General features: G+C 39.9%; 1 protein-coding gene across 1 annotated transcript in view; it reads right to left on the bottom strand.

Annotated features, from left to right (window-relative positions):
• The window catches only part of LOC149153429 (protein RAE1-like), a 357670-nt gene that overhangs the window by 193002 nt on the left and 140355 nt on the right, over positions 1 to 24313 (bottom strand). The window contains exon 6 of the mRNA XM_089443820.1: positions 21301 to 21429. Coding sequence (XP_089299946.1) covers positions 21301 to 21429 — 129 coding nt within the window. The remainder of the gene's footprint in view (positions 1 to 21300; positions 21430 to 24313) is intronic.

Here is a 24313-nt window from a genome sequence, read left to right as displayed (position 1 = left end):
CAAACAAGAGTACATCCATGAGTAGTATACTTCAGAACACTCCCCCAGACAGTACAAACACTTGTCTAACCCCGGACTCCTCGGTGAGTTTACCCGCCCTTGATTACAATATTGTTGAAGATATGAAGAAAACTTGTGCAAACATCTCTTTATTCGAGTTAGCTAAGCTCAAGGGTCAGCGGGATATTCTAATGCGTGCATTGGGGCAAGCATCCACAGACAGCACAGCCTCTCCCAGCAAGGGAGCAAGCACATCTCCCGGTTCACTCACAACTGTGCTCAACACACTCCGGATGCAAAAAGCAAACTCTGTTTGCCCTCCATTCTTACTCTCATTTGAAATTTTTAACTGCAATGTTCACAACTGTTTGGTTGACTCTGGCGCATCAGCGAACATAATGCCACTCTCCATTGCCAAGAGGATCAATGCACAATGGAGCAAGACATCTGCGCAAATCATCCAACTAGATCGAACATGCGTACAATCCATTCGTGAACTTCGGGATGTGATCATCTGATTATCTTATGATGTCCGAGTTCACCAGTGCGTCAACATTGTCATTGTGGACATACCAGAAGCATATGGCGGACTGGTCTAGCAAGTTTAATGGGTACTTTGCCACAAACTAGTCACACTTATGGCTTCCGTAACTGGGCAAAAGCAATCAGATTCGGGTGTTATCTGAGAGATACATGAAACATAATGTCACTCCCATCAATGGTGAGAACGAACCGTTGGCTTTCGTAGAACTCATGTTCAGAAACTGCCTCTTGGAAACACAGTTGGGGTGTTATCTCACACAGCCAGCTCCAACCCCACCAAACACGCAATTGGGTCTCCTTCCTTGCCCAACTGATGGAAATGAAACATGTACAATACATTGTAACACTAGTAGCAGTAGCAGTAGCAGTACTAGCGCATCAAGCGGTCCGTGTACAGACAAGTTGTGGACCATGTATTTTGATGGATCAAAGACACAGGATGGCTCTGGAGCCGGGTGTGTCTTGATAGACCCAAAGCATAGGAAACACTTGATCTCAAGTCGCTTGGAGTTCAAGTGCACGAACAACACTGTTGAATATGAAGCACTCGTATTGGGCTTGCACAAAGCCATTAGCCTCAATGTTGTTGCGCTCAAAGTGGTAGGTGATTCAGAAATCGTGGTACGGCAGGTACGTAACACCATACATTGTTTGTCACCTCATCTCAAAAGTTATCAACAAGAGGTATGGCAACTGATCTCTAACTTCCAAGCTTTCAATATCATTGTTGTGCTAAGAATGCGTAATGCAGTTGTCAATGCCTTAGCTAATGCAACTGCTAGGATGACACCGCTTAGGGATAGGTTTACTGTTGAAATTTTGTATAAGCCTTCTATCCCTGATAACATAACTAATCTACGTGTTTTTGACGATGATCAACAGATACTGCACTTCATGGCCAATGCTGATGTCTTCAAAAACACAACGGTTGACGAAGATGAGCACAAGCAATCTCTGCAAGCCGTAGTTGATGACAAGAAAGGCAACCTCATCCCCAAGGGTGTGGTATCTCTCAAAAAGCTCTATGACTTGTAGAACCGCTTTTAAGGGCCAAGGAACAGCAAAACCCATAGTTCCATCATGATGCACGAACAGATCAACTTGGGAACAAAACAAGATCTGAAGTTCGCCAATCTCGATACGTGTTGCACACCGCAGGAGTGCAAGCCTTTGTCCGCTTGTTCAAACCAATGTTTTAAACTCCGACTCCGCCGAGGGTCGACTCCGACTCGACTCGGTCGGCTCGATTTCAATGACTTGGTCGTTCTAAAAAATACATTAAATATTTATTTTTTTATAAAAAGCATAATTTTAAAGATTTTCATTCATGTTTCCAAACACACAGCATTAGAATATAGATAGAAGACCACATATGATCAAAGTAGGCTCATGAATATATCCATTATAGCAAAATGGCACCCAGTGGAGTGTCCAATACATACATGATGATGATATAGAGATCAAAACAAAAACACATAACCAATGAGGCTACAAATGGCGTTATCCTCCAAAATAGATTGTAAGTCATCAAGGAACTAATACAAGGGTCCAAGAGTGTTCCTCACTCCAAGAAAGTCCCAAAGTGCATGTATACATCTTCAAAAGGTGCATCCTCCACCATGATGTCATCTAGGAGAGACCCTATGTCACCCTTTTCAAGCATGTGAGTGACATGGCACCCCTAAGGGTAAGCATTGGCATCAAAGAGGGATGTGCTAACCCTCCTAAGTCATCTCAATGATAACCATCCTCATTTGTGCTTTGGAAGAAGGCACCATCCACCAAAACAAGGTCAAGGCCAGCCAGGGGGCATCTTCAATCCATTTGGGCATATCATCAAATAGTCCAATGTCCAAGCTTTTAAGTTTAGTGTTTTAGCATTTGGAGGCTCATCAAGGGGTGTAGCATCACATGGAATCAACTCAAGGCTCGATGCTCCTCTTTGGGGGGCCGAGGTCATTTGTGCTTTGGAAGAAGGCACCATCCACCAAAACAGGGTCAAGGCTAGCCAGGGGGCATCTTCAATCCATTTGGGCATATCATCAAATAGTCCAATGTCCAAGCTTTTAAGTTTAGTGTTTTAGCATTTGGAGGCTCATCAAGGGGTGTAGCATCACATGGAATCAACTCAAGGCTCGATGCTCCTCTTTGGGGGGCCGAGGTTGGGGCCACAAAGTTAGGTTTGCTTTAAGAAAGGGGCAAAGAACCTATTGGAAGGTTTTGAAGAAGAATGAAGTTATCCCTTAAGGAATCTCTACTACATATGTGATACCACCTAAACAAACCTCTCAATATCAAGCGAGATAAACTTATTTAGGGACAAAAAACCATTAAAGTATCATAGTGAAAACTTTGGAGTCCCCCAAAAGCAAAAAAGTAAAAAAAATCGTTGTTTTTTAGTTCACAGGCCACTGTCATCCAACCCAGCCGAGTAGGCTTGGACTCGGCTGAGTCGGCCGGGTTATTATCGAGCCGGTCCGGCTCGGTAATAACCCGGCCGGCCGAACCGGTTCATTGGCCGAGTCAACCCGGTGAGGCCTTGACTCGAGCCAACTTGGCTGAATCGATTCCGAGCCAGCCAAATCTTAAAACACTGGTTCAAACAGTATTGGGATGTGTTCGCGTTGACATATGATGATCTGAAAACATACGATAAGCGAATAATCCAACATGTGATTCTAATCAAAGAAGGGGTCAAGCCATTTCAGCAGAAGTTGAGAAAAGTACATCCGTCACTTGAACCCCTCATAGAGAAGGAAATGACTAAGTTGTTGGATGCACGGATCATTTATAGAGATCGTCATTCTACGTGGGTTTCTATCTTAGTCCCTATATGTAAGAAGTCCAAGGAGATCAACTTATGTGTTGATTTTTGAAACATGAACCGTGCCTTAGACAAAGACAACTACCCCTCTGTCGTCGATGGAACATATTATACAAACAGTATCTGGAGCGGAAATGTTTTCTCTGCTCGATGGTTTTTTGGGATACAACCAGGTTCTGGTAGCGGAACCTGACAGACTGAAAACTACCTTCCATACCAAGTGGGGTACGTTCAACTACAGAAGAATGCCATTTGGGCTTGTGAATGCAGGCGCAACCTTTCAGTGCACCATTACATCGCCTTCCGTGGACTTATCGGACAAACGTAGTGTTGTACCTTGATGACGTGACTGTCTTTTCCAGAAAACAGTCAGACCACATATGCCATCTGAAGAAGATATTCGAGCGATGCCAAAAATACAGGATATCCTTGAATCCCAAGAAAAGCGTATTTGCAGTGTCTGAGGGGAACCTCCTTGGGCACATCATTACAAGAAGTGGGACCAAGTTGATCCGGACCGAGTTCGGACGATCACACAGATTCCTCACCCAGCGAACAAGAAAGCCATCCAATCCTTCTAGGGATAGATAAACTTCCTCCGGAAGTTCATCTCAGATTATGCACAGATAGTGAAACCTATGCATGACATGATCAAGAAGGATGCAGTATACAGTTGGGTAAGAAGGGAAGGAATGCATTCACCCATATCAAGCTGGCTATAGCAAATGCGCCTACACTTTACAGCCCAGACTTTAACAAGGATTTATTGCTACACACTTTCGCCTCCGACAATTCGCTTGTTGTAGTACTCACTCAGAAGGATGAGCTGAACAACAAACGTCCCATCTCCTTCATCAGTGCAGGCATGCAGGGACCCGAACTCAACTACCTTGCCATCGACAAACAAGTGTACACAGTATATAAGGCAGTGAAACACTTCAGACCCTACCTGCTAAATAACCATTGCATAGTCTTTGTGCCACACCCAGCAGCTAGATCACTGCTTATACAGCAAGAGCTGGGTGAAAGACGTGCGAACTGGATGACTAGCTTGCAAGAGTATGATCTTGACATCAAGCTAGCTCACACTCTCAAGGGTCATGGTCTCTACAGACTCGCAGTCGAAGCAGTCCAAGCATAGGAGGAATAAGAAGAGCTTACTGGTTGGGAGCAAGAGATCAAAATGTACGATCTAGAGTGAGCACCACCCACTTCATGCGGAAACTCTTGGTACGAAGATGTGCGCCAGTACCTTGAGGATGGCACCATACCCTCTCACTTCTCCATGAGACAAAAGAGGGCACTTCGCCTGAAAGCTTTATCTTATCAGTTGGTGCACAGAGTGCTTTACAAAAAGCACAGCAATGGAATTTTGTTCAGATGTCTAGAGGCACCTGATTCGAAGGTGGTCTTGCATGATCTGCATGACGGACCAACCGGGGGCCACTTTGTGGGAAACACCACTGCACACAAAGTCATGCGAGCTGGTTTCTACTGGCCCACATTATTCAAGGATGCACATGCTTATGCCCGCAAGTGCCCGGTCTGTCAGCGATGCGCCAACAGAACACGAAGGTCAGCAACCCCGCTGCACCCTGTTGCAGTGACTGAACCATTTCAACAGTGGGGCCTGGACATCATTGGGGAAATCTTCCCACATTCGTCGAAACAACACCGCTACATCTTGACAGCTACAGATTACTTCACGCGGTGGACAGAAGCAGTTCCACTTAAGCAAGTGAATGACCAGGAAGTCATCAACTTCCTCCAACAGAACATCATCTCATGATTTGGTGTTCTGGTATCACTTGTTTTTTACAATGCAACTTACTTTTTGTCTTTAAAGCTTTATGATTTTGCATTGCAATATGGTATCGTGCTTAAACACTCAGCTAACTACTACCCGCAAGGAAATGGTCTCGTTAAATCTACAAATAAAAACCTTATCCGCATTATCAAGAAGACCATTTACTCTGAACAGCGTAACTGGCACTCTGCTTTGACGAATGCTTTATGGGCTGACCATGTAACACCCAAACCCTCTCTAAACACTTCGCCATACTTCCTGGTTTATGGGAAAGAAGCCATCCTTCCGCCAAACATCTACTTGCCTGCGCTCCAATTGTCCCAAGAATCCCAAGGCAAGCCTTGTCTGCTAGTTCAGCATAGGATGGATACACTTCACAAGTTGTAGGAAGAAAGGATGAAAGCAAAAGAAAAATTCACACTCCACCAAAACCATATCAAGAGATGGTTCGACAAGAAGTCTGCAAGGAACGCTAACTTCGATGTGGGTGACTTAGTCTTGAAATGGGACAAACCCCATGAAGACAAAGGCAAACATACAAAGTTCCAATCCCTATGGATTGGTCCATACACTATCCAGGAAAAGCTTGGCCCACACACATACCGTCTGCAATCACTTGACGGGAGGATTAACAACCTTCCTGTCAACGGCCAAGACTTAAAGCGCTACTTTCAGTAAGTCGGGGCCGCGTCCCGCGCCATGTACATAGTTTGTTTACTGCTTGTTGTCTTTTCTCTTTGCTTTGCTATTTTTGCTTCGTTTTGTTTTGTTTGCTTAATATCATGCTATTTTTGGTTTTTCCAATAAGTGTTGCCCTCTACTGAGTTCTGGATTTTGAATGAGTATGTCGTTGAGATCCAAAAAGTTTTGTGACAATGAAACACTTGGCTAGTCATGTGTCCATCTTTTTTGTGCTTGGTTGTAACCTTCAGTCAATGAAGTCTTGATGGAAATTATGAACCGTCTGTAAGGGAAGCTTTGGTCCAACCATGAACCTTCTGCTCTGTGTGTTCAAGCTCATCCAACTAGTAGAAATGGAGGAGGAAAAAATCTTAACGAGCAAACCTAAATCATAGGTCTTACATGCTTCTCTGAAGGAACAACCTCTTCTATTCTCAATAAGTCGGGATCCCTCTTCCACCCCAAAAATAAATAAGTGCCTATGTACAATCCTCTTTTCAAAAAATACAAAGGCGAAAGAAGAGAAAGGCTTCCTGCACAGAGAGGTGAAGCAAGCAACTCCACCGGGGTACTGACCAAGCTCGCTGGCAGTGGAGCAATGTATGTGTTTCAGCGTGACTCGTCGGGCAACTGTCCAGGCCTGCTGGCAGTGAAACAACACCAGAGATGAAAACTTATACTCTGAAAATTTTAAACACGTGAGCCAAACTACCCTAACCTATTTCGAAACATTGTGATCAAGTTGAAACTTGTTGTGTTTGACTGAGTTGGCAAAAGATGAACCATGTCTGTCCATGGGGAAATCGAATTAACCCGCATAACGATTCAATACTCCCTAATAGACCAAAGACCTGTGTTGTCAATGACTTGACACAGGGTAGCTGGTATTCAACCAGTATGTCGCCAAGTGTTGTAGTGGCTGCAACACCCTCCAAAATTTTGGCCTGCATCCAATTTCGGAGCCTTCCTTGATTTTCTCCTTGATGTTTGCAAACACTCGGGCTCATCCCATGAGCTCGTGTCGAGTCTTTACACCTTCTTTGCTTGACCGTTCACCGGTCGTCTTTTAGCATGTTGGTTGCAATGCCATGCTTGTGGTCTTGTTCTCGCTATGTTGAAGGTTTGTCTTCGTGTGTAAAAGTTGTGTTCGCTAAGTAAGCATTTGTCGCACTCACACATGGAGTTGTACGCAATGTCGCACAAGTGTTGTCACAGTCATTCAACGATCTATCTCAAGTGTCGCACTTGCCGCTCTCACCCTTTAGTCAGTCACACTGAACATATGTTGTCTTGTTGGTTCGAGGTGTCTTGTTGTCGAGTCATGTTGAGTGTGTGTTCACAAGGTCATGTATACCCGTGTTCACTTGCTCACACAATTAACCAGTTTTCCAAAGGTTCCATCAGTCGACCCTCCACTGAGCTGCACTGCGTAGTCTCAGCCCTTAGTGACCAAGCATTGTTGCCCAGAATTGCGTAGAGCTTGAGGCTGCCTTCGGGCAGCCTACACTGCGCAATCCTAGAATCGACCTGGCTAACTCTCACCCAAAACAGTGCAGAAGTTGCCTAAGAAGCTATCTCGGCCTGCGCTTCCCGCAAGCCTATCCATCAAGCCTCCCGTTGGTCAACCAGAGAATTTCACTGGGCAATGACCCCGGGATTCACTCCTCCCAAAAATTGCACAGAAGTTGTTAGCATGTCTTCCTCCACTAACTGAAGAAATTGCGTAGACATAAGGGGCAAGCAACTATCACCTATCACTGCATTGTCTCTGGAAATTGCGCAATTTTGTCAATCAGTCCCCCTGCCAACCTGCTTGCCACTCCTCCTGAAAATTGCGTAGTTTTCTTGGACAGACCATCTGCTGCCTAACACCCCGCTCAGCCCGAAAACTACGCAGACATGTCCTGCATGACTACCTCCCAGATCTACAGTTTTGGCCAACAAGCTCTCATAGCACGCTCCTGACCTCCTCTTGAAATATGCACAGTTTTCACTACCAGTGCCTCCTTTTGCCTGCACTGCCTTCCCCAAAAAAATTGTGTAGTTCTACCCCCAGCTGAGCCAGATCCCGCAAATGTCACTACTGTCCGGAATGCTCAACCTAGCCTCTCAATGACCTCTACGTAGTTTTTCTTAACAGTGCCCCGAATCCTTGCATCCCGGCCTGAAATTTGCTTTGCGCAGTGTTAGAGCCTTGCCCTCTCTCCCGCTCACCTGCACCCGAGAACAAAAGATGATGTATCTTGGTAGACTAGCAGATTTCTGGATTTGATGTCGTCTTGCCATTATTGATTGTAGATACAGGTACATAGATGAGACATGGCACGACGACGAACGGGATGAACAAGGAGCGCATGCTAGGAGACTTGTTCACGAACGGATGAACACATGAAGCATGCCAAGTACCAGCAAAGGGGACATGCACATGCAATATCAAGCGAACACCAAGACCAGCGAAGACTCTGCACACCTTGTCATGCGGAGGTGAAGCTACAATACACCAAGATCACACTCATCACTCAGCAGCATAACAGCTCGACATGGACACCTTCATCAGCATGAACATACCAGCACTATCGTGTCGAGTCATGTCATGATTCATCTCAGCCAAATCACTACTATGGGCCATACTACTCTAATCAATGTAATGTAATGTGGAAGTCCAAGAGACCCACATACGAAGTTGAAGAGTCATGTCAGTTGAAGAGTCATGTAAGTCAAACAGTAATGAGGGAAGTCGAAGAGTCACAAGGGTCAAGTTCACCCTTGGCTATATATACCCCTCATTTGTACATGCGACACATTTTTCACCTTGGCTCCTCCCACTTAGCCTTGAGAGTCTGTAGTCTTTTCTTTAAGGAGCGAGCAGTGGCTCCAACGCCTCACTATCGGGGTTAGTGATCTATGGTGTACGGATGTCTCTTGGAACTTTCGCTTAATTTAGAAAACTGTTAACAGGGCAGCACCTTTTCACACATGTATTGTATTCGTTTGTAAGACTATTATTTGGACGCTTGTAATGCATGTTGCTTTAGCCTGTACTAAGATAGTTGAACTATTTCGGTTGATTTAGTGCATATGTTGTTGGAAATGTGTTGTATAAGTTGTTAACGTTGTCTCGCCCATGTGCACTATTCCATCGAACACTCGACAGATTCATTCTTGTAAACTTGCTATAACTACCATCGCACTCGTGTGGACTATACCACTGGGTGTTGTACGTGCTATCTATTCACTTTGTGTTTGTGACTGTCGCATCTGTGTGGACTACTCCGTAGGAAGTTGCGCATTATGTTTTGTGTCTCTAACTGAGTTGGGACTATTCCCTTTCGACTTGAGACTCACTCTCACCCTCTCCCTCTGCAGTGAAAGAACTGAAACACAAGTTACACTAAGCACTCGCTAGGCACATGAACCTCACTGTTTGAAGACTCTGACTAAGTATACCACTCTCATGTGCTGACAAGCAAAAGCTAAGGCATATCTTTAAGATAATGGCAACCGAGCCATCATACCGGATGGGACTCCTACACCAAACGGTGTGAGGTCTAGTTAGGAGTCAGGACTTCATGCCTGGGAGACCCCCTGAATGTAGGTGGGTCCAGCACCGTCAACAGGGGCGTAATGGTTGAATCCAGCTAAGAGAGCTATCTTAATCCAATCTATCATTTCAGCTCTTCCTCTTTATCAATGCATTGCTTTGTTGGCTCCTAAAGGAGTTAGAGATTCCCTTTCCTTAGAAATAAGAAAATTCCTTTAGCAAGGCAAGAAATCAAACTCCAAAAGATTTCACTTAATTAAATGGGTTATCATACACTCCAAAAACCCAAGGGGCCCTAAGCATCAAAGATGTCTCCATTGTGAATTTAGCAATGGCTAGCAAGCTGGTTGGAGGCTTATTTTAGGAAAAAATAAATGTTGGAAGCACGTCCTGGTGAATAATTATTTTCCTAACAAAAGGAGAACCTACATGGTAACTCCAAATCATATCAGAGGTGGTTCCCATATCTAGAGACTAATCTCTACTATTATCCCATTAATCAAATCGAAGTTAAATTGGACTCCTGAAAATGGACATGATATTAACATCTAGACTGGCTCCATTCTAGGGAATTCTCCCCTTAAATCTTGCAATCGGTTTAATCCTCCTAAAAATTGGCTTTTAGAACAACGCAAATTCACATTGTTTGATATATCAATGTCGTTAGAAAGCAGAAGCTAGAATGGTTGGTATTGGGGAATGGTCCCGCCTCCTTTGTCTCCTCTAGTGTGGGATCTAGAACTTAAGTTGTTTGGCTATGCTCCCATCTCCGTATTAGCAAAAGATCAAAGAGGATGAGGTTATTCCTCATACACAATAAAGTCTAGGTATAAAGCGCACTCCTCGTTCTGGATGGTATTCCACCCAAATCAGCAATGTGGTCTTGCTTATGTAATTCAAATTGTCTTCCCAAAATTAACATTTTCTGTTGGATGCTAGGGCACAATAAAATTATGACAGCATAAAATATTCAGAAAATAGGAATAGTAGGGCCTTCAAGAAGGGATTTGTGCAAAAAATAAGAAGAATCCATAGCCCACTTATTCTTAGATTGCAAATTTTCTAAGCATGGAAACGTGTGCGAAAAACCATTGCCCACTAAATTGTATGGCCATCAAATATCGTCCATTTCTAAGATTCATGGGTTGAGCATTATGCAAGTTCCTTGCAAGGCAAGCCACATTTTAAAAAGGATCTAGTGGTTTCTTCCTAGTTTTATATGCTAGAAAATCTCATTGGCTAGAAATAGAGCTAATTTTCAAAGTAAACTCTCATCCCCTCCATAGGTTGCGATCAGAGCCTACTGCCTTCTATGTTTTGACTAAAGCATTAAATTCTCAAAATTCCTTCTCATCTTCCTCCTAGGAAGTGGAGAAGATGGACGAAACATGGATTCGAGGCTTGATTCTACAAGAACAAATCAAACTGAGAGTCGAAAAAGAGCAAAATATGGAAACGCTTAAACTGTCAAAGGAGGAATTTGCTAAATGGATGTCAGGACAAACTCATCCAATTATATTGGTTGACGAGGCATTAAAGTCCAATCCAAAGGTGGTAGGAGTGTGGGGGGTAATATATCACCCCAAAGGAAAAAGAGAAATTTCATATTCTTGGGGTCTGGGTTTAGCCTCAAACAATCAAGCAAAAGCCTATAGCCTTTATCAAGGCCTACTCCAAGCACTATCATTGAAATCCACCAAGTTAACTATAATAGTGGACTTTTCGCTCCTTAAAAGGCTCCACCCCTGATAATTTGAAATTGACAACTCTCCTTGCAAGAGTAAGAGGCTTACTTCATAAATTTGACTACTACGAAACCTTTCATATTCTAAGACATCACAACACAGAGGCTGATTTGTTGGCGAATCATGGAGTCATATTAACAATAGGGGACTTGTTGGTTAATAACAACAAAAATAAATGCTGACTCCTTAAATACTTCGAATATCAGCATGCCCAAAAGCACAAGAGGCCTTTCAAAATATGAAAACAAGTAGAGTAATCAGTTGGCTACATGGAGGTTGCTCTGAGCTCTCAAACCTTATCATGCCAACAAAGGAGGTAAATGGCAAAGAGGACAAGGAGGACTTATCAGCAACAAAGTCCAAAAAATAGACGGGTACCCAATAAAAAGTAAATTTTTGTTTTTTTAGGAAGTTACTAGAAACTTTCTACTTATAGAGAAATAGATAATTTTGAATTGTATAGAGAAGAGCATTTCCAATTTTGGCTATTATGGTTTGTTTGAAACCCAAGCTCTCTGCCTCTAGGGCTTCATTATGCTCTTTGAAGTACATATGAGGTATTGGTGCATGCTTTGTGCAGATTTTTGACACAAAAAATTTCAGTTACGGTTAGAAAAAAATATTGCTTTTCACTTTTCAGATTTACTATTCCATTGATATGAGCACCTTAATGGGAAATATTATATTTTTAATAATATTTCGTAATGAGGAGTATTTTCCTAAGTATGTCTAATCTAAACCCTTACTATAATATCTTTGCTTTCTTCATATATAATTGCATCATTTAATCTTTGATAACTCAACAACCCGACACTCATTCGATAGCACCAAATGATGAAGTATGGTTGGAACTTCTTCAATCAAACATCGTTCAATTGATTAAGCCATGTGACAAACAATTGTAAGGCTTAGACATGAATGGTGGTATCTCTTCTTGTTTTAATGTAACCCACCAACCATGATGGCACTGTTACCACAAAATCTAGCTGGCCTTGAAGAGGGAAATTCTACAAGACAACGAGCTAGACTAAGTGCCAACGATAGGGCAATGACTCACTATCACCACAGCCAATGTCCCCTTCTCTTCACGGACTTTCACTGATGGGAGTAGTCCTAGTAGGATGATAATCACATTTTAATAGATATTCTAGGGTTTAAACTGCTAGGTGATAGGATAGGACCTCTCAAGGAAAGCTTGAGGTGATAAAATGGTGTGTTTAAAGGCACTTCGCTCCCTCTAAGAGACCTCAGAAAGACTTGCACAAGACTTAGGGTTTTATAGATATTCGCAGATAGAGGCACTTCCAAGATCAAGGCAAGGAGCAGAAAGGGCTTCTCGTGATTTACTTCACTAAGTACTAAGCTTGTACAGCCCTCAAAGAAGTCCCCAAGTTGAGGAACTACAAAATAGAGTTTCCCTCTTAGTGCACACATAGGGCAAGAGATTTTATGGATGAAAACATATGGGATGCTCACCAAACTGAGAACTAGGAGATAAGATCCTAGGTTTGGTGTCTATGCTAAAGGAGTTCACCAAATCATTCTCTAATGCAATTCGCTATATGCCCTATCCAAGCAATCCTACTTTTAGGGGACCGAAGTTTAGAAGGAGAAATTATGGAGAGGAAGGAAGTTTGACCACCAAGGACTTGGACAAGTGCCTTGTCCTTTGGGCATAATGAGTCTTAGGATGTTCAAGATGAGATAAAACATCTCTAGGGAAGCTCGAAATATGTAATTAAATAATAATTAACTACACAAAGAGACATGTCTCTACAAACATGCCTGTTCGTGAAAGCGTACTTACTTGGCTATATATATAGGACCCTCATTCTCATTGTATCATCATTCTTCATACAATTTATATATAATAATATTTGTATCCTCAATGGATATTTTGATATTCCAAGTCCTCTGGAGTATTTAACGAGAAGTACAAACTTTGTTCGTTTCATTGGTATCAGAGTTGTTCGATCCTCTAGACGCTCACCGCTAAAGAGAACCAATGTAATCCGGCCTTTGGCCATTAATCCTTCGTCAACCTTGTTTTCGTCACAATTGAAGCGTTTCACTTCACGAAGTTGGAGTTTCTCTATTTCACCAGTTTCGTCATTGAGAGCTTTGGCCATTAAACAAAAATAAATAAAAAAGATAGTCAAAGAAAAAAAGTACATATAAAGATTTTAAAAAATTAAAGAAAAAAAACATATAAAAATATACTATTAAAAAAAAAGATATATATAGTCTTGATGTAAATTTTGAAGGAGAACATTCATATATATAAAAAGGTTCTACATTATTGATAAAAAGTGCATGATAAAGTCAAAAGAGAATCTTTCCAAATATCTTTAAAACTATACGTAAGAGAAGGAAGAGTAGATAATATTATTTTGATTCCTCATTACGAGGTTTACAAGCTCATGGTTTTAGCAACCCATGGTAATTGCTCACAGTATTTTCAAGGTAAAAGAAAAACAAAAGGAATACAAAATCTTTTTATGTGAATGGTAAGTTTAACTTTTTACGTGGAGAAAATTAATTGAGTCAAAAGCACATAAGTGGACATTAATTTTATATTATACCCCAAAGAGGTGAATAGCCACGTTTCACTAGGGTTGTAACTTTTCAAAAAGAAAAAGAAAAAAAATTATAAATAAATAAAGAAAAGTATTATATTATATAGGGGTATTTAAAAGAAAAAAAAAATTATAAATAAATAAAGAGAAGTATTATATTATATAGCGGTATTTTAAAGAAAAGTTCAAGTCATAAAATTATTGAAAATATATATAAATACAAAGTGGATATTATTATAAAAGGTTACTTGAAAGATCTATATATTAAAGTTTATAAATGGTTAAATCTAGAACTATAAAGAGACATAAGGATAACAAGTTATAACAAAGGAAGAGTACTTTTTAAAAGCATTATAATAAATATAAGGTGTAGTTTATTTAAATAGTGGAGCTATACTAACTTTTTTAAAAGTGGGAAAAAAATATATAATTGAGGAAAATAAAAGTTAAAGGAATTTATAAAGGTGTTCAAGTTTATCAAATAAAAGGGCACTTATTTTAAAAGAGAAGTCCATTTTTAAAGAAAAAAGCGAATGGACCCTAATTCGAAAATGATGAAGGAAAGTTTTCCTATAAGGGTGTTCTAATCGTACATCACAAGTTAATTACATTAAGAGGGACTATCCAAGGGAAAAAAGTTAATATCACTATTAGCACAAGTCGCGAGAAAAATTAGATCAATGTTAATCTCATAAATCAGTTATTAATTCCATAGTCAAACATAGGAGAAAGAACAGATAATTTTGGCAAAAAAGAATATGAAATTAATGATTTACAAGTGACAATTGATCATTATGAGTACATATCTCAATTTAGTGTCGTAATTATGCTTGAAGAAGAGATTGACATAATTCTCGATCGACCTTGGTTCAAAGAATTAGGTACGTTCATTTTAAACACACAAAAAAAAATCTTGATGTTCCCTTACAAGAGGAAGATGGTCATGTTCCAAGACATGACAACGAAAGAAGAATTGATAATGCCTTCATCAAAAGATCTTAAGGATATTTTGAAACTAATGTTTCAAGAGAATCCAGAAACAGTATCAAGGAGGCAGAAAGAACTTGAAGAAGTTGTATCCAACAAAAATAAAGAAAATTTGTGTTTGAAGGAGCATAATCAAAAACTACTAAAAGCAAGTGAGAAAATGTAAAGCTAAGAAAGACCAGTTAGAACAAGAAAAAGAAAATTCTGAAAAGAAACTCAATGAAAGTCTATCAGGAAAAGAAGAGGAAAGTTTATGCTTAAAAAACCTTAACCAAAGGTTATTAGAACAAATCAATTGTTTAAAGGATGAGAAGCTTGAATACCAAAATAAAGTTGACTCAGGAAATGAGGAACTTTTACATCTCAGAAGCCATAAACAAAGTCTACTCACTCAAATTAAGAAACTTAAGGATGATAAGAAATCATTGAAAAACAAATTACAAGAACTTATCATGAAAGAAGTGTCGAAGTCTTCAGTCCAAGTGGAAGAAAGAGGAACGAATACCGATTCAGTCAATATCACAACTCAAGAAGATGAGAAACCAATAGAAGTTAAAACATATTCAGATGTTGCAGTTCAAATGAAGGAAATTCCAAGTGAAGATTTTGTAACCAACTCGACGACATCAAAACCTGAAGTAAATCAGAATCTTGCTACACACATGATAAGGGAAACCAAAAGAACTCTTTATCTACATCTAAATCACAAGAACAAACATTTCAATCAATCTACGAATCTGTATCACTCAGAACATAAACAACAAACTTATGTTCCGAAGAATACTGAAGTGCGCACAACTCAGTCCAGTGATAACAATTCATCACAAGTTTCCAGTAATCAAAAGATTTCACAAAAGATTAATTTAGGATGGTCAGATCCTTCCTCCGTGTGACAATTTTATATATCACTCCAAGGATCATATCAACTTGTATCAACAAACATCACTGTCCTGAGATGAGAAGACATCAGTAGCAGAAAAAGAGATCAAGCCCTTTCATCAACAAGCTCTGAGGACAAAGTTTTTTGAATGGGAAGGCAATGTTATGAACATAATTTATGTAAAAATAATACAAATAGATAATAAATAATAATCATAATAATATGTAATTAAATAATAATTAGTTAAACAAAGACACGTGTCTCTACATACATGCTTGTTCGTGAAAGGGTACTTACCTGGCTATATATACAGGACCCTCATTCTCATTGTATCATCATTCTTCATACAATTTATATATAATAATATTTGTATCCTCAATGGATATTTTCATATTCCAAGTCTTCTGGAGTATTTAACGGGAAGTACAAACTTTGTTCGTTTTAGTCTCAAGGCCAAATGCCACAGGTACAAGAATAGTGTTAATTTTCTTAGGGATGTGTTCTTCCTTGCTTTAGATAATTGCATTTTTAAACTCTTTCATCATTATCATATCACATTCATCCATCATTAGCAAATATGTAAAAACAACAATAACATAAACAATGCAGCATAACATAAAGGTAGAACAGAACAATAGAGACCCCAGGATTTGGTCGGGGATTAGGGTAAAACCCCAGAGGGGGGAAACCCGAAATTCAATTCTTCTTTTCTATTATATGTTCATCAATTGTTTAGCTGAGATACAAAGTACAATTAAACATATTAGGCCTCCTAGGGCCAACCAGTCATATTAGTTGTCACGCATCCCTGCCTCTATTGAATTCATACATCGAGATCCTTGTTGCAATGAGGTCTCTGTCATAATGGACACAGTCACATAAGAGCATTGCTATCGTCATCAAGTATCATAGTAGTCCTCAGAGCCATAGGTGTGCCAAGACACTGAAGTACATAAGGATCATTGCATTAAGGGCACTGCTACAAGCATTGGAATGATTGTATATGTCACTGTCATGATGACAGTGACATAGACTACTTTCTCACTTTCTTGATGATCATTATAATATGTCAAGAATATTGTCAGTTGCCATCACGAAGATTACTGATATAGGGTTCCTCGGGGTCACTATGCATATGTCCTTCGGAGCTACCATCATATCATATGTGTCATACAAGAGACTATCAAGAAGGTCTTCGTCATAAGCACTATAGAGATTGTCAAGAAGATCTTTGTCATTTGTATATTTTAATCAAGATTACAAACCCCCTTAGGGTTTCACTTTAGGGTTACTAGTAACAAGATCTCAACATATATCTTAGAAAGAATATGAATCATGATATTGAGAAAATGCAACAAGACAGTCCATAGAGTAATATGTTCAAGACAGGGTTCGATGCCATTTATACTGTGATGCCAACCAAATCATAAATTGAAGCCTTACATTTTGTGTGTTAGTGCCATAGAGAAATGTGTCATACAAACTGTGTATCGAAGCATTACGAATCGCAGAGGAGACATACCACACGAACTGTGTATAGAAGCTGTAAAAATCACAGAGGAGACATATCATTCGAACTGTGCATTGAAGCCATAAATCACAGAGGAGACATGCCACACGAACTGTGTATAGAAGCCTTAAATCGCAGAGGAGACATGCCATACGAATTGTCTACTGAAGCCATAAATCACAAAGGAGACATGCCACACGAACTGTGTATAGAAGCCATAAATCGCAGAGGAGACATGCCATATGAATTGGAATCAATCGAGACCTTGCAACAAATGTGAGAGCCTTGCGGATAGTGCAAAGACTTGTAGCGAATAAGAATGCGAGAGCACTAAACCATTACAATGATTCTATGACAAGAGCGAGAGTCTTGTAGATATGAGAGACCTTAGGAGTCCATCCGAAAATCTCAGAAAGATTATGTCCTCCGAAATGTGTGTTTTGGAGATCACCCCTATGGGGTATTTATACTTGTTTCCATGAGTGAAAAGTCGTGACTCTTGGGAGAGTCGACTTAACCATTAGACATTGACTTAGTAGGAATTTAATTTCGATCTAAGCAATTTCCCTCCAATAATTAAAGCCGACATAAATAATTTCCCTAGTTGCCAAATTTAACAAATAGCAATAATGAAGGATGTCCACATATTAGGTATATGGATGTAGAACGGTGCAATTATGGATACATGAGTTAGCCCGGCCTTTGCTTTTCCACCCCTCTTTATTTGTCTTTTGCCTTTTCTTGATTTTTCTTTGTATTACTGCTCAAGGCTCCAAAAAATGAGAGCATGTTATGTATGATGTAAAGCAGTTATTACCCAATTAAGGTGGGGCAATTCATCACCCACCAAGGGTTAGGACGTGCATGGGTTCTTTGATGATGTGGGGGACTCATGGGACTCTAGGAACCAGGGTGATGCCCATGATAAGGGGTAGAGCTCATGTTTTGGCTTTTGCCCATGTGCTAATTAATGTCTCGGCCATCTTTTGCATTTTATAATATTCTTTTCTTTTGTTTGTTGCTTGTAGCCATGATATGCCTTTAACGTTCTTTTAGTTGCATCAACCTCTGGGGTAACATTTCCAACCCCAACCTAGATATGTGGGCAAGGGAAGGGGGAGTGCCTGTCTCTTCTAGACCCAGAGAAGAAAAATGATGAAATAGGGCTTGTAATGTGCAGAGGGGAGTGAAAATTGTGGAACGGTACCACGCTACCAAAATTGGGGTTTCGCAAGTGGTGCACTTCCTAAAACCATAGGTCAATAAGCGAGATCCCACTGGACTAGGATTGAGGGTTAACCCACCCCGCCCCACCCCCCTCCATTTAAGGTGAGGGAACAAAACCACGGTCAAAGCCCTTCATTCTGCCAAGTCACCCAATAATCCATGCCCAAGATGCCCCAGAAAAACAAGCATAAGCAGCCGATTACACAATGAAAAACATACCTTTGGGTTGGATTGTCCACCTTCTAACATATGCTCTTGACAAATGGGCAAGGGGTCATATGACTAATGCAAGGAGCAGAGATCAAATGGCACAATATATTGGCTACATCAGTGCCTTTCAAAGGCTGGTGGCTGTCGGCTGAAGAGATATCTAGGAGAAAAATTCTCCTATGGGGTAACCCACCTTTGGTCGGTAATAGGCACAAAGACTTAGAGTTAACGCAAAAGGCAAAATCACTATTCTGTCCTTCAGCGATTTGCTTCCAAGTCCCTATATACTATGACGCCTGCAGTTCTAATAATTTAATCACAAGACAATGTGACTTAACCCACATCACCTTCGATTATTAATTAACAACTGGTGTTAATAAGTGGATCTTACTCTTCGATGTGTGTCTGGTCTTCTCTAGTTCTAATTTATTTGGACAGTTTTATGAGAGTCTGGAGGGTTAATAGTGTTAATTCTTCCATGCTGTGACCAAATATTCCTTACAATTATGTCAAAGTGGCAATGATTCTTCAAGAACATGACAGGTTTGACTTTTTCAGAACTTCGACTCAATCAAAAGCTAGTTCCCCAATTACAGCTCCTATACAATTGACAGTGGTAATTATAATTCCTTACTGTGGCAGCGCTGAATGTAGGGAGTGGTGTTTAGACCTGTAATATCCTTCATAGTTCTACTGTAGATTTATTATATTACAGGATGGCAAATCTAAGGATGTCCATTGATTTATTTCCACCATAATACACGATACTCTTGTACTGTGTATTTTGTGTTTTGGCAATCAAAACTTCAATTTGCAGCGGAAAAGCTTTCTTCAACAAAGTTTCCCAACTTCAAATGGCCAAATGCCTAATTGTGGTCAAGCGTCTGATAATTGGAGAAACTCTAAAAGGTGTGGGTGGCCAAAAGCCAAGTCAGATGGGGTTTGGTAAAGGGTGTGGCCTGTTGAAGAAAGTGTAACTAGGTTCGGTATTTACAAATGTAATTTTGATCTTTGTACTTATCAAGAAAAAGAAATATTATTTTGTAAATTATAAGAATGAGTTTCTTGCTCATTCCATAGGTCTAGGAAAGTCAAAGAGTCAAAGACATGTGTAAAGAGCTCTTCTTGAGCATATATGTAATGAATATAAGTCTACCTAGTGACTAGATTAGCCCTCCAAGACAAGCACAATCCTCTTGAAAAGAGCAGCAAACAAAATGATGTCAAATACAGTCAAGTCGGCCAGCAAAATGACATAAAGATCAGTCATGTCAGCTCAAATGAAGTGACACAACACTTCACTGTCATGTCGGCTTATTTATAGAGACGTGACAACTATAAATAGCCCGCTGAGGTCACCACAGAAGCTCAGATTTTCGGACAAGTCTCTGCAACTGCGGATGGGTACAGGAGGTGCAGGAAGACAGTTTCGGATAACATTTTTCGGAGGTCTGTTCACAAGTCTGCAACTTCAGATGAGGACAGAATCTCGGTCTAGTTACAGGGTCACAGTGATACAGTCTCGGCATAGCTGTAGCAGACCTCGGTGCAAGGAGAATTTGATTACAGTCTCGGTGAAAGTGCAGGAGAAGACACAGTCATAGTCTCATGTTAGAAGAAGGATCTCAGGGATACTTTGTCTCGGCATAAACACAGTCACAGAGATCACTGTCTCACAGTCTTGATGTGTTCATGATGAAGAGGATCTCTGTGATCATCCAGTCTCGGCATACCTACTAAACACAGTCATGATCCCAATTGTAATCATGGTCTTGGTGGTGGTCTAAAGAAGATCTCGGTGGTAATGCAGCAAGGGTGCAATAATGATGCAACAGTAATGATGGTGCAGTAGAGATGATCTTAGTAAGAATGCAGTGAAGATGGAACAATGATGAAGCAGCAGCAATGAACTAAGTACAGATGGAGATATGGTGCAACAGTCATACTCCCATGAATATCTCAATGAAGGAAGCATGAATGATGATCTCCGTGAAGCAGTAATGATGATGATGATCTCAGCAGCAAGAAGAGGATTGGTGTCTTGGTCTTGGAGTGGCCTAGTAGGTCAAGGGTCATGGTCTTGGTATTCGTCAATTGGAATCTCTATAAGAAGAATTTTGTGCGGGTTTTCCTCTCCAAGAGGGAGAGGTTTTGGCCCTGGCAAAAAGCCAAACATCTTGTGTTCTTGTCTCTTTGTTTTGGTAGCTATTTGATGAACTAACGAAGACACACTCTAATAATAACTAATGAAGACTATGTTAAGAAGAAAAGTTAAAACACCTCACAAATAGTTATCAAGTCAAGAAGAATCACATTAATACTACATTGGCCCCAGATTCTTCAACATGGCCAAAGGATGGGACCCAAACTTTGATACCAATGCATTGAACAAGTTCATTAATTCAGGAACAGAACATGAGAAGGATAAATAATAAACATCGGATGAACACTCATATCCCTTAGTTATGTTCTGTCTTTCATTATATTATTAATATTATTTTATTTAACATTCTTTTATATATTTTATAATCACTATAAATATCTCACCCTTACCCACAGGCTGAAGGTGGGGACTCATGTAAAAAACAAAAACCAAAAAACAATAATCTGTCAAAGCAACCAAATTCAGTTTACAATGTTAGATAATCAACTCTAAGAATTTCAGTCACAGAAAAACTAATACAAATAAACTGACAGTAGGTGTCTTATCAGAGGAGAAGAGAAAAAAATTGTTAAAACTTAAAAATCAACAAGCAATTTGAATCTTACCGGATGGAAGTTCAATGAATTAACTGCATATATGTCATTAGAATCCCTGTGACACTTGAAAGTGAAGTTCTTACTCTGTTGTGCCTCTTCTACATGATGCACTCCAACTCTTCCTTCTATGGAACCCACCTGTAGAAAAAATCACATCATCAAAAAAATATACTAAAATTTGACATGTGATTAGATAATACAAGTTCATGAACATCTCAGTCAACCTTGGCCCAAAATGCTTGCAAGCGCCATGAACAAAAATAATGCCTTAGGCATACGAATCATTTAAACAAATATATATCCACTTATGATGAACTGCATACAGCACGAATTACTCATTCTGTAGAGAACTTGAAAATCAGGCTTCACTTCAGTAATACCTTGAAACATATAAGGAAATTGAATAGGCAGACAGTTGTTGTTAGAGTTGGTACCAAAACTGAACATAATAACTGCGAAAGCAATCAAATGTCTATTCTTTTTGAGATGGCATGCCTCCAACTAGCTTGTCCCAGACTATATCACTCACCTAATGAGATCCAGGACAAATAATAATATTCCAATCACTTCAAAAGAATGACTGTATGCATATATATACACAACAATCTACCTACAGTAGCCTTTTAGCAGAGTCCAGATATCTATCAACAATTATAAACTAATGTGCATCCCTTGCTAAGAATGATTTATCTGCACACACCAACACCACCATCCCTCTAACCTCAATCTTTGACAGAAAATATCGATCCTTAAGCTTGACAAAGAGACAACAAGTCTGTTAAGGAATTGGAATAATAGACAATTTTCTTGACAAAAAGGGTTTTAAATTAACCAGAATATATGTACAAAAAACAAAAAAGTGCAATCAAGACATATTCCTTAGAGTTACTAAAACTGAGACAAGAACTCACTATGGAAAGACATTAGCATTTTTGGTATCTCTAGTAGCCAAGAGAAAATTCTTACCCAGGAGCTAATGACATACCTCTTCCCATCGAATCCTAAGCAAGGAAGGAACAGGGTTGACATCGTTATCAAAGATACACTTACATCTTAGTTTCGAGAAAGAGCACATAGCAGAAACTCTAAGGCAACTTCAAAGACCTATGAAAATTTAAAAATGAATGGGCCGACTACATAGAGTCACCCAACAATTCAACCTATTTCCCTAGAAAATAGAAGGCACCTATCTGTGAACCTGCTGCCAACAACATCTATCTACCCAGCACTCCCACAAAATGTGTTCAAAAGATTTTGCTTTACCACATGCTAGACATTGGTCATCTGTAAAGCCTTTTTTCAGTAAACTAGATTTAGCAGGGAATCCCTGATAGATGATCAGAAAAGCAAAATCTTATAATTTAGAGGATAAGCAAAAAAACCATACATTATGAAGCCCTGTATCCATCTAATCTCCAGATAGAGGAAGCTCTCCTAGAATCCAGACTTGCTGCCAATAGAACAGTTATCTCTCAAATACACACTTATTGAGATAAAGTCCTATTTCTCAAGTGAGACTTTGAAGGAACTAAGAGGGATGCCAATGTCATCTCACAAAGTCACTTCACACTTTCGGCCGACTCTCCTCCATTCCAAGGGAAGCTTCCCTAAAATAGGATTACTAGAACTTATGCAATGAATTCCAAAGTGAAAAGAAAATATGGCTCTAGCAAAACAAGATATAAAGGTTTATGAAATAAGATGGAAAAATGAACGAAAGACTAGTGTCTTTTCATTGCGCATATGGGGTCAAATAAAGGATCATGGGAGACAATCCTGTTGAGGAAAACATGGCAACTGAGATTGAAACATTCAAGCAACGAAGGCCCTTTCTTTGCTATTGCAAAATTCAGAAACGCACCTACAGAGATCACAATAGTAGATGAACTCCACCACTTATGAAGATTATGATTACCAGGAATAAAATGTATGCTCATTTAACCAAGCATTGCCCCTCAAGAAGAAGGAAAAGATGTTTAAAGATTTTATTACTAGATAAGATAAGGGAATTTTATTAACATCCACAAAAGGACCACAGCAAGGTCAATGGAACTGCCAGGTACATCTGTGTCAATACACAGTGCAAGTGCAAGGGTCACTACTATAAAAGCAAGACAAAACCAAATTTAGCCTGAGAAATAAGTTCTAAAACCCAAGTATATAAAATTGTAGTAAGAAGACCTCAGCTCAATTCCTTTTCGATACAATCCAAGACGGCTGATGGAGGAAGGGGTAACTGAACATATAAGACAAGCTCGGATGGTTCCAGTGTCAGTGTCGCCTTCCTTTGATTGGGAATCAAAATTGAGAGAAGTGAAGCAAGCTCTCTGAACTTGGGACAAAGAGAAATACATACCTCCAGGGCTGAAAAGGCTTGAGCTGGTAAAGCAACTAGAGCAGCACCAAAATCTGACTGATAACAGTACAGTGAAGAACTGACATATTGAAACAGAAAAGGATCTGAGCAGACAAATTCATTCAGTGAGCAGAAGAGAGGAACAGTATTGGAGGTTAAAGTCAAGAAGTGTATGGTAGATTTTTCTACTAGATAACATAAGGAAAGTTTATTAACATCCACAAAAGGACCACAGCAAGGTCAATGGAACTGCTAGGTACATTTGTGTCAATACACAGTGCGAGTGCAAGGGCCACTCCTATAAAAGCAAGACAAAACAAATTTAGTCTAAGAAATAAGGTCTAAAACCCAAGTGTATAAAATTGTAGCAAGAAGACCTGGGCCCTATTCTGTTTCGATACAATCCAAGATGACTGATCGAAGAAGGTAAGTTTATTAACATCCACAAAAGGACCACAGCAAGGTCAATGGAACTGCCAGGTACATCTGTGTCAATACACAGTGCAAGTGCAAGGGTCACTCCTATAAAAGCAAGACAAAACCAAATTTAGCCTGAGAAATAAGGTCTAAAACCCAAGTATATAAAATTGTAGTAAGAAGACCTCAGCTCAATTCCTTTTCGATACAATCCAAGACGGCTGATGGAGGAAGGGGTAACTGAACATA

The sequence above is a fragment of the Pinus tabuliformis genome, chromosome 9 (genome assembly GCF_031772625.1).
Source record: "Pinus tabuliformis cultivar Carrire ecotype Pingquan chromosome 9, CPIR1, whole genome shotgun sequence".
Lineage (NCBI taxonomy): Eukaryota > Viridiplantae > Streptophyta > Pinopsida > Pinales > Pinaceae > Pinus > Pinus tabuliformis.
Note: the sequence above shows the minus strand (reverse complement) of the source record. Positions and strands in the feature narration are given on the sequence as shown.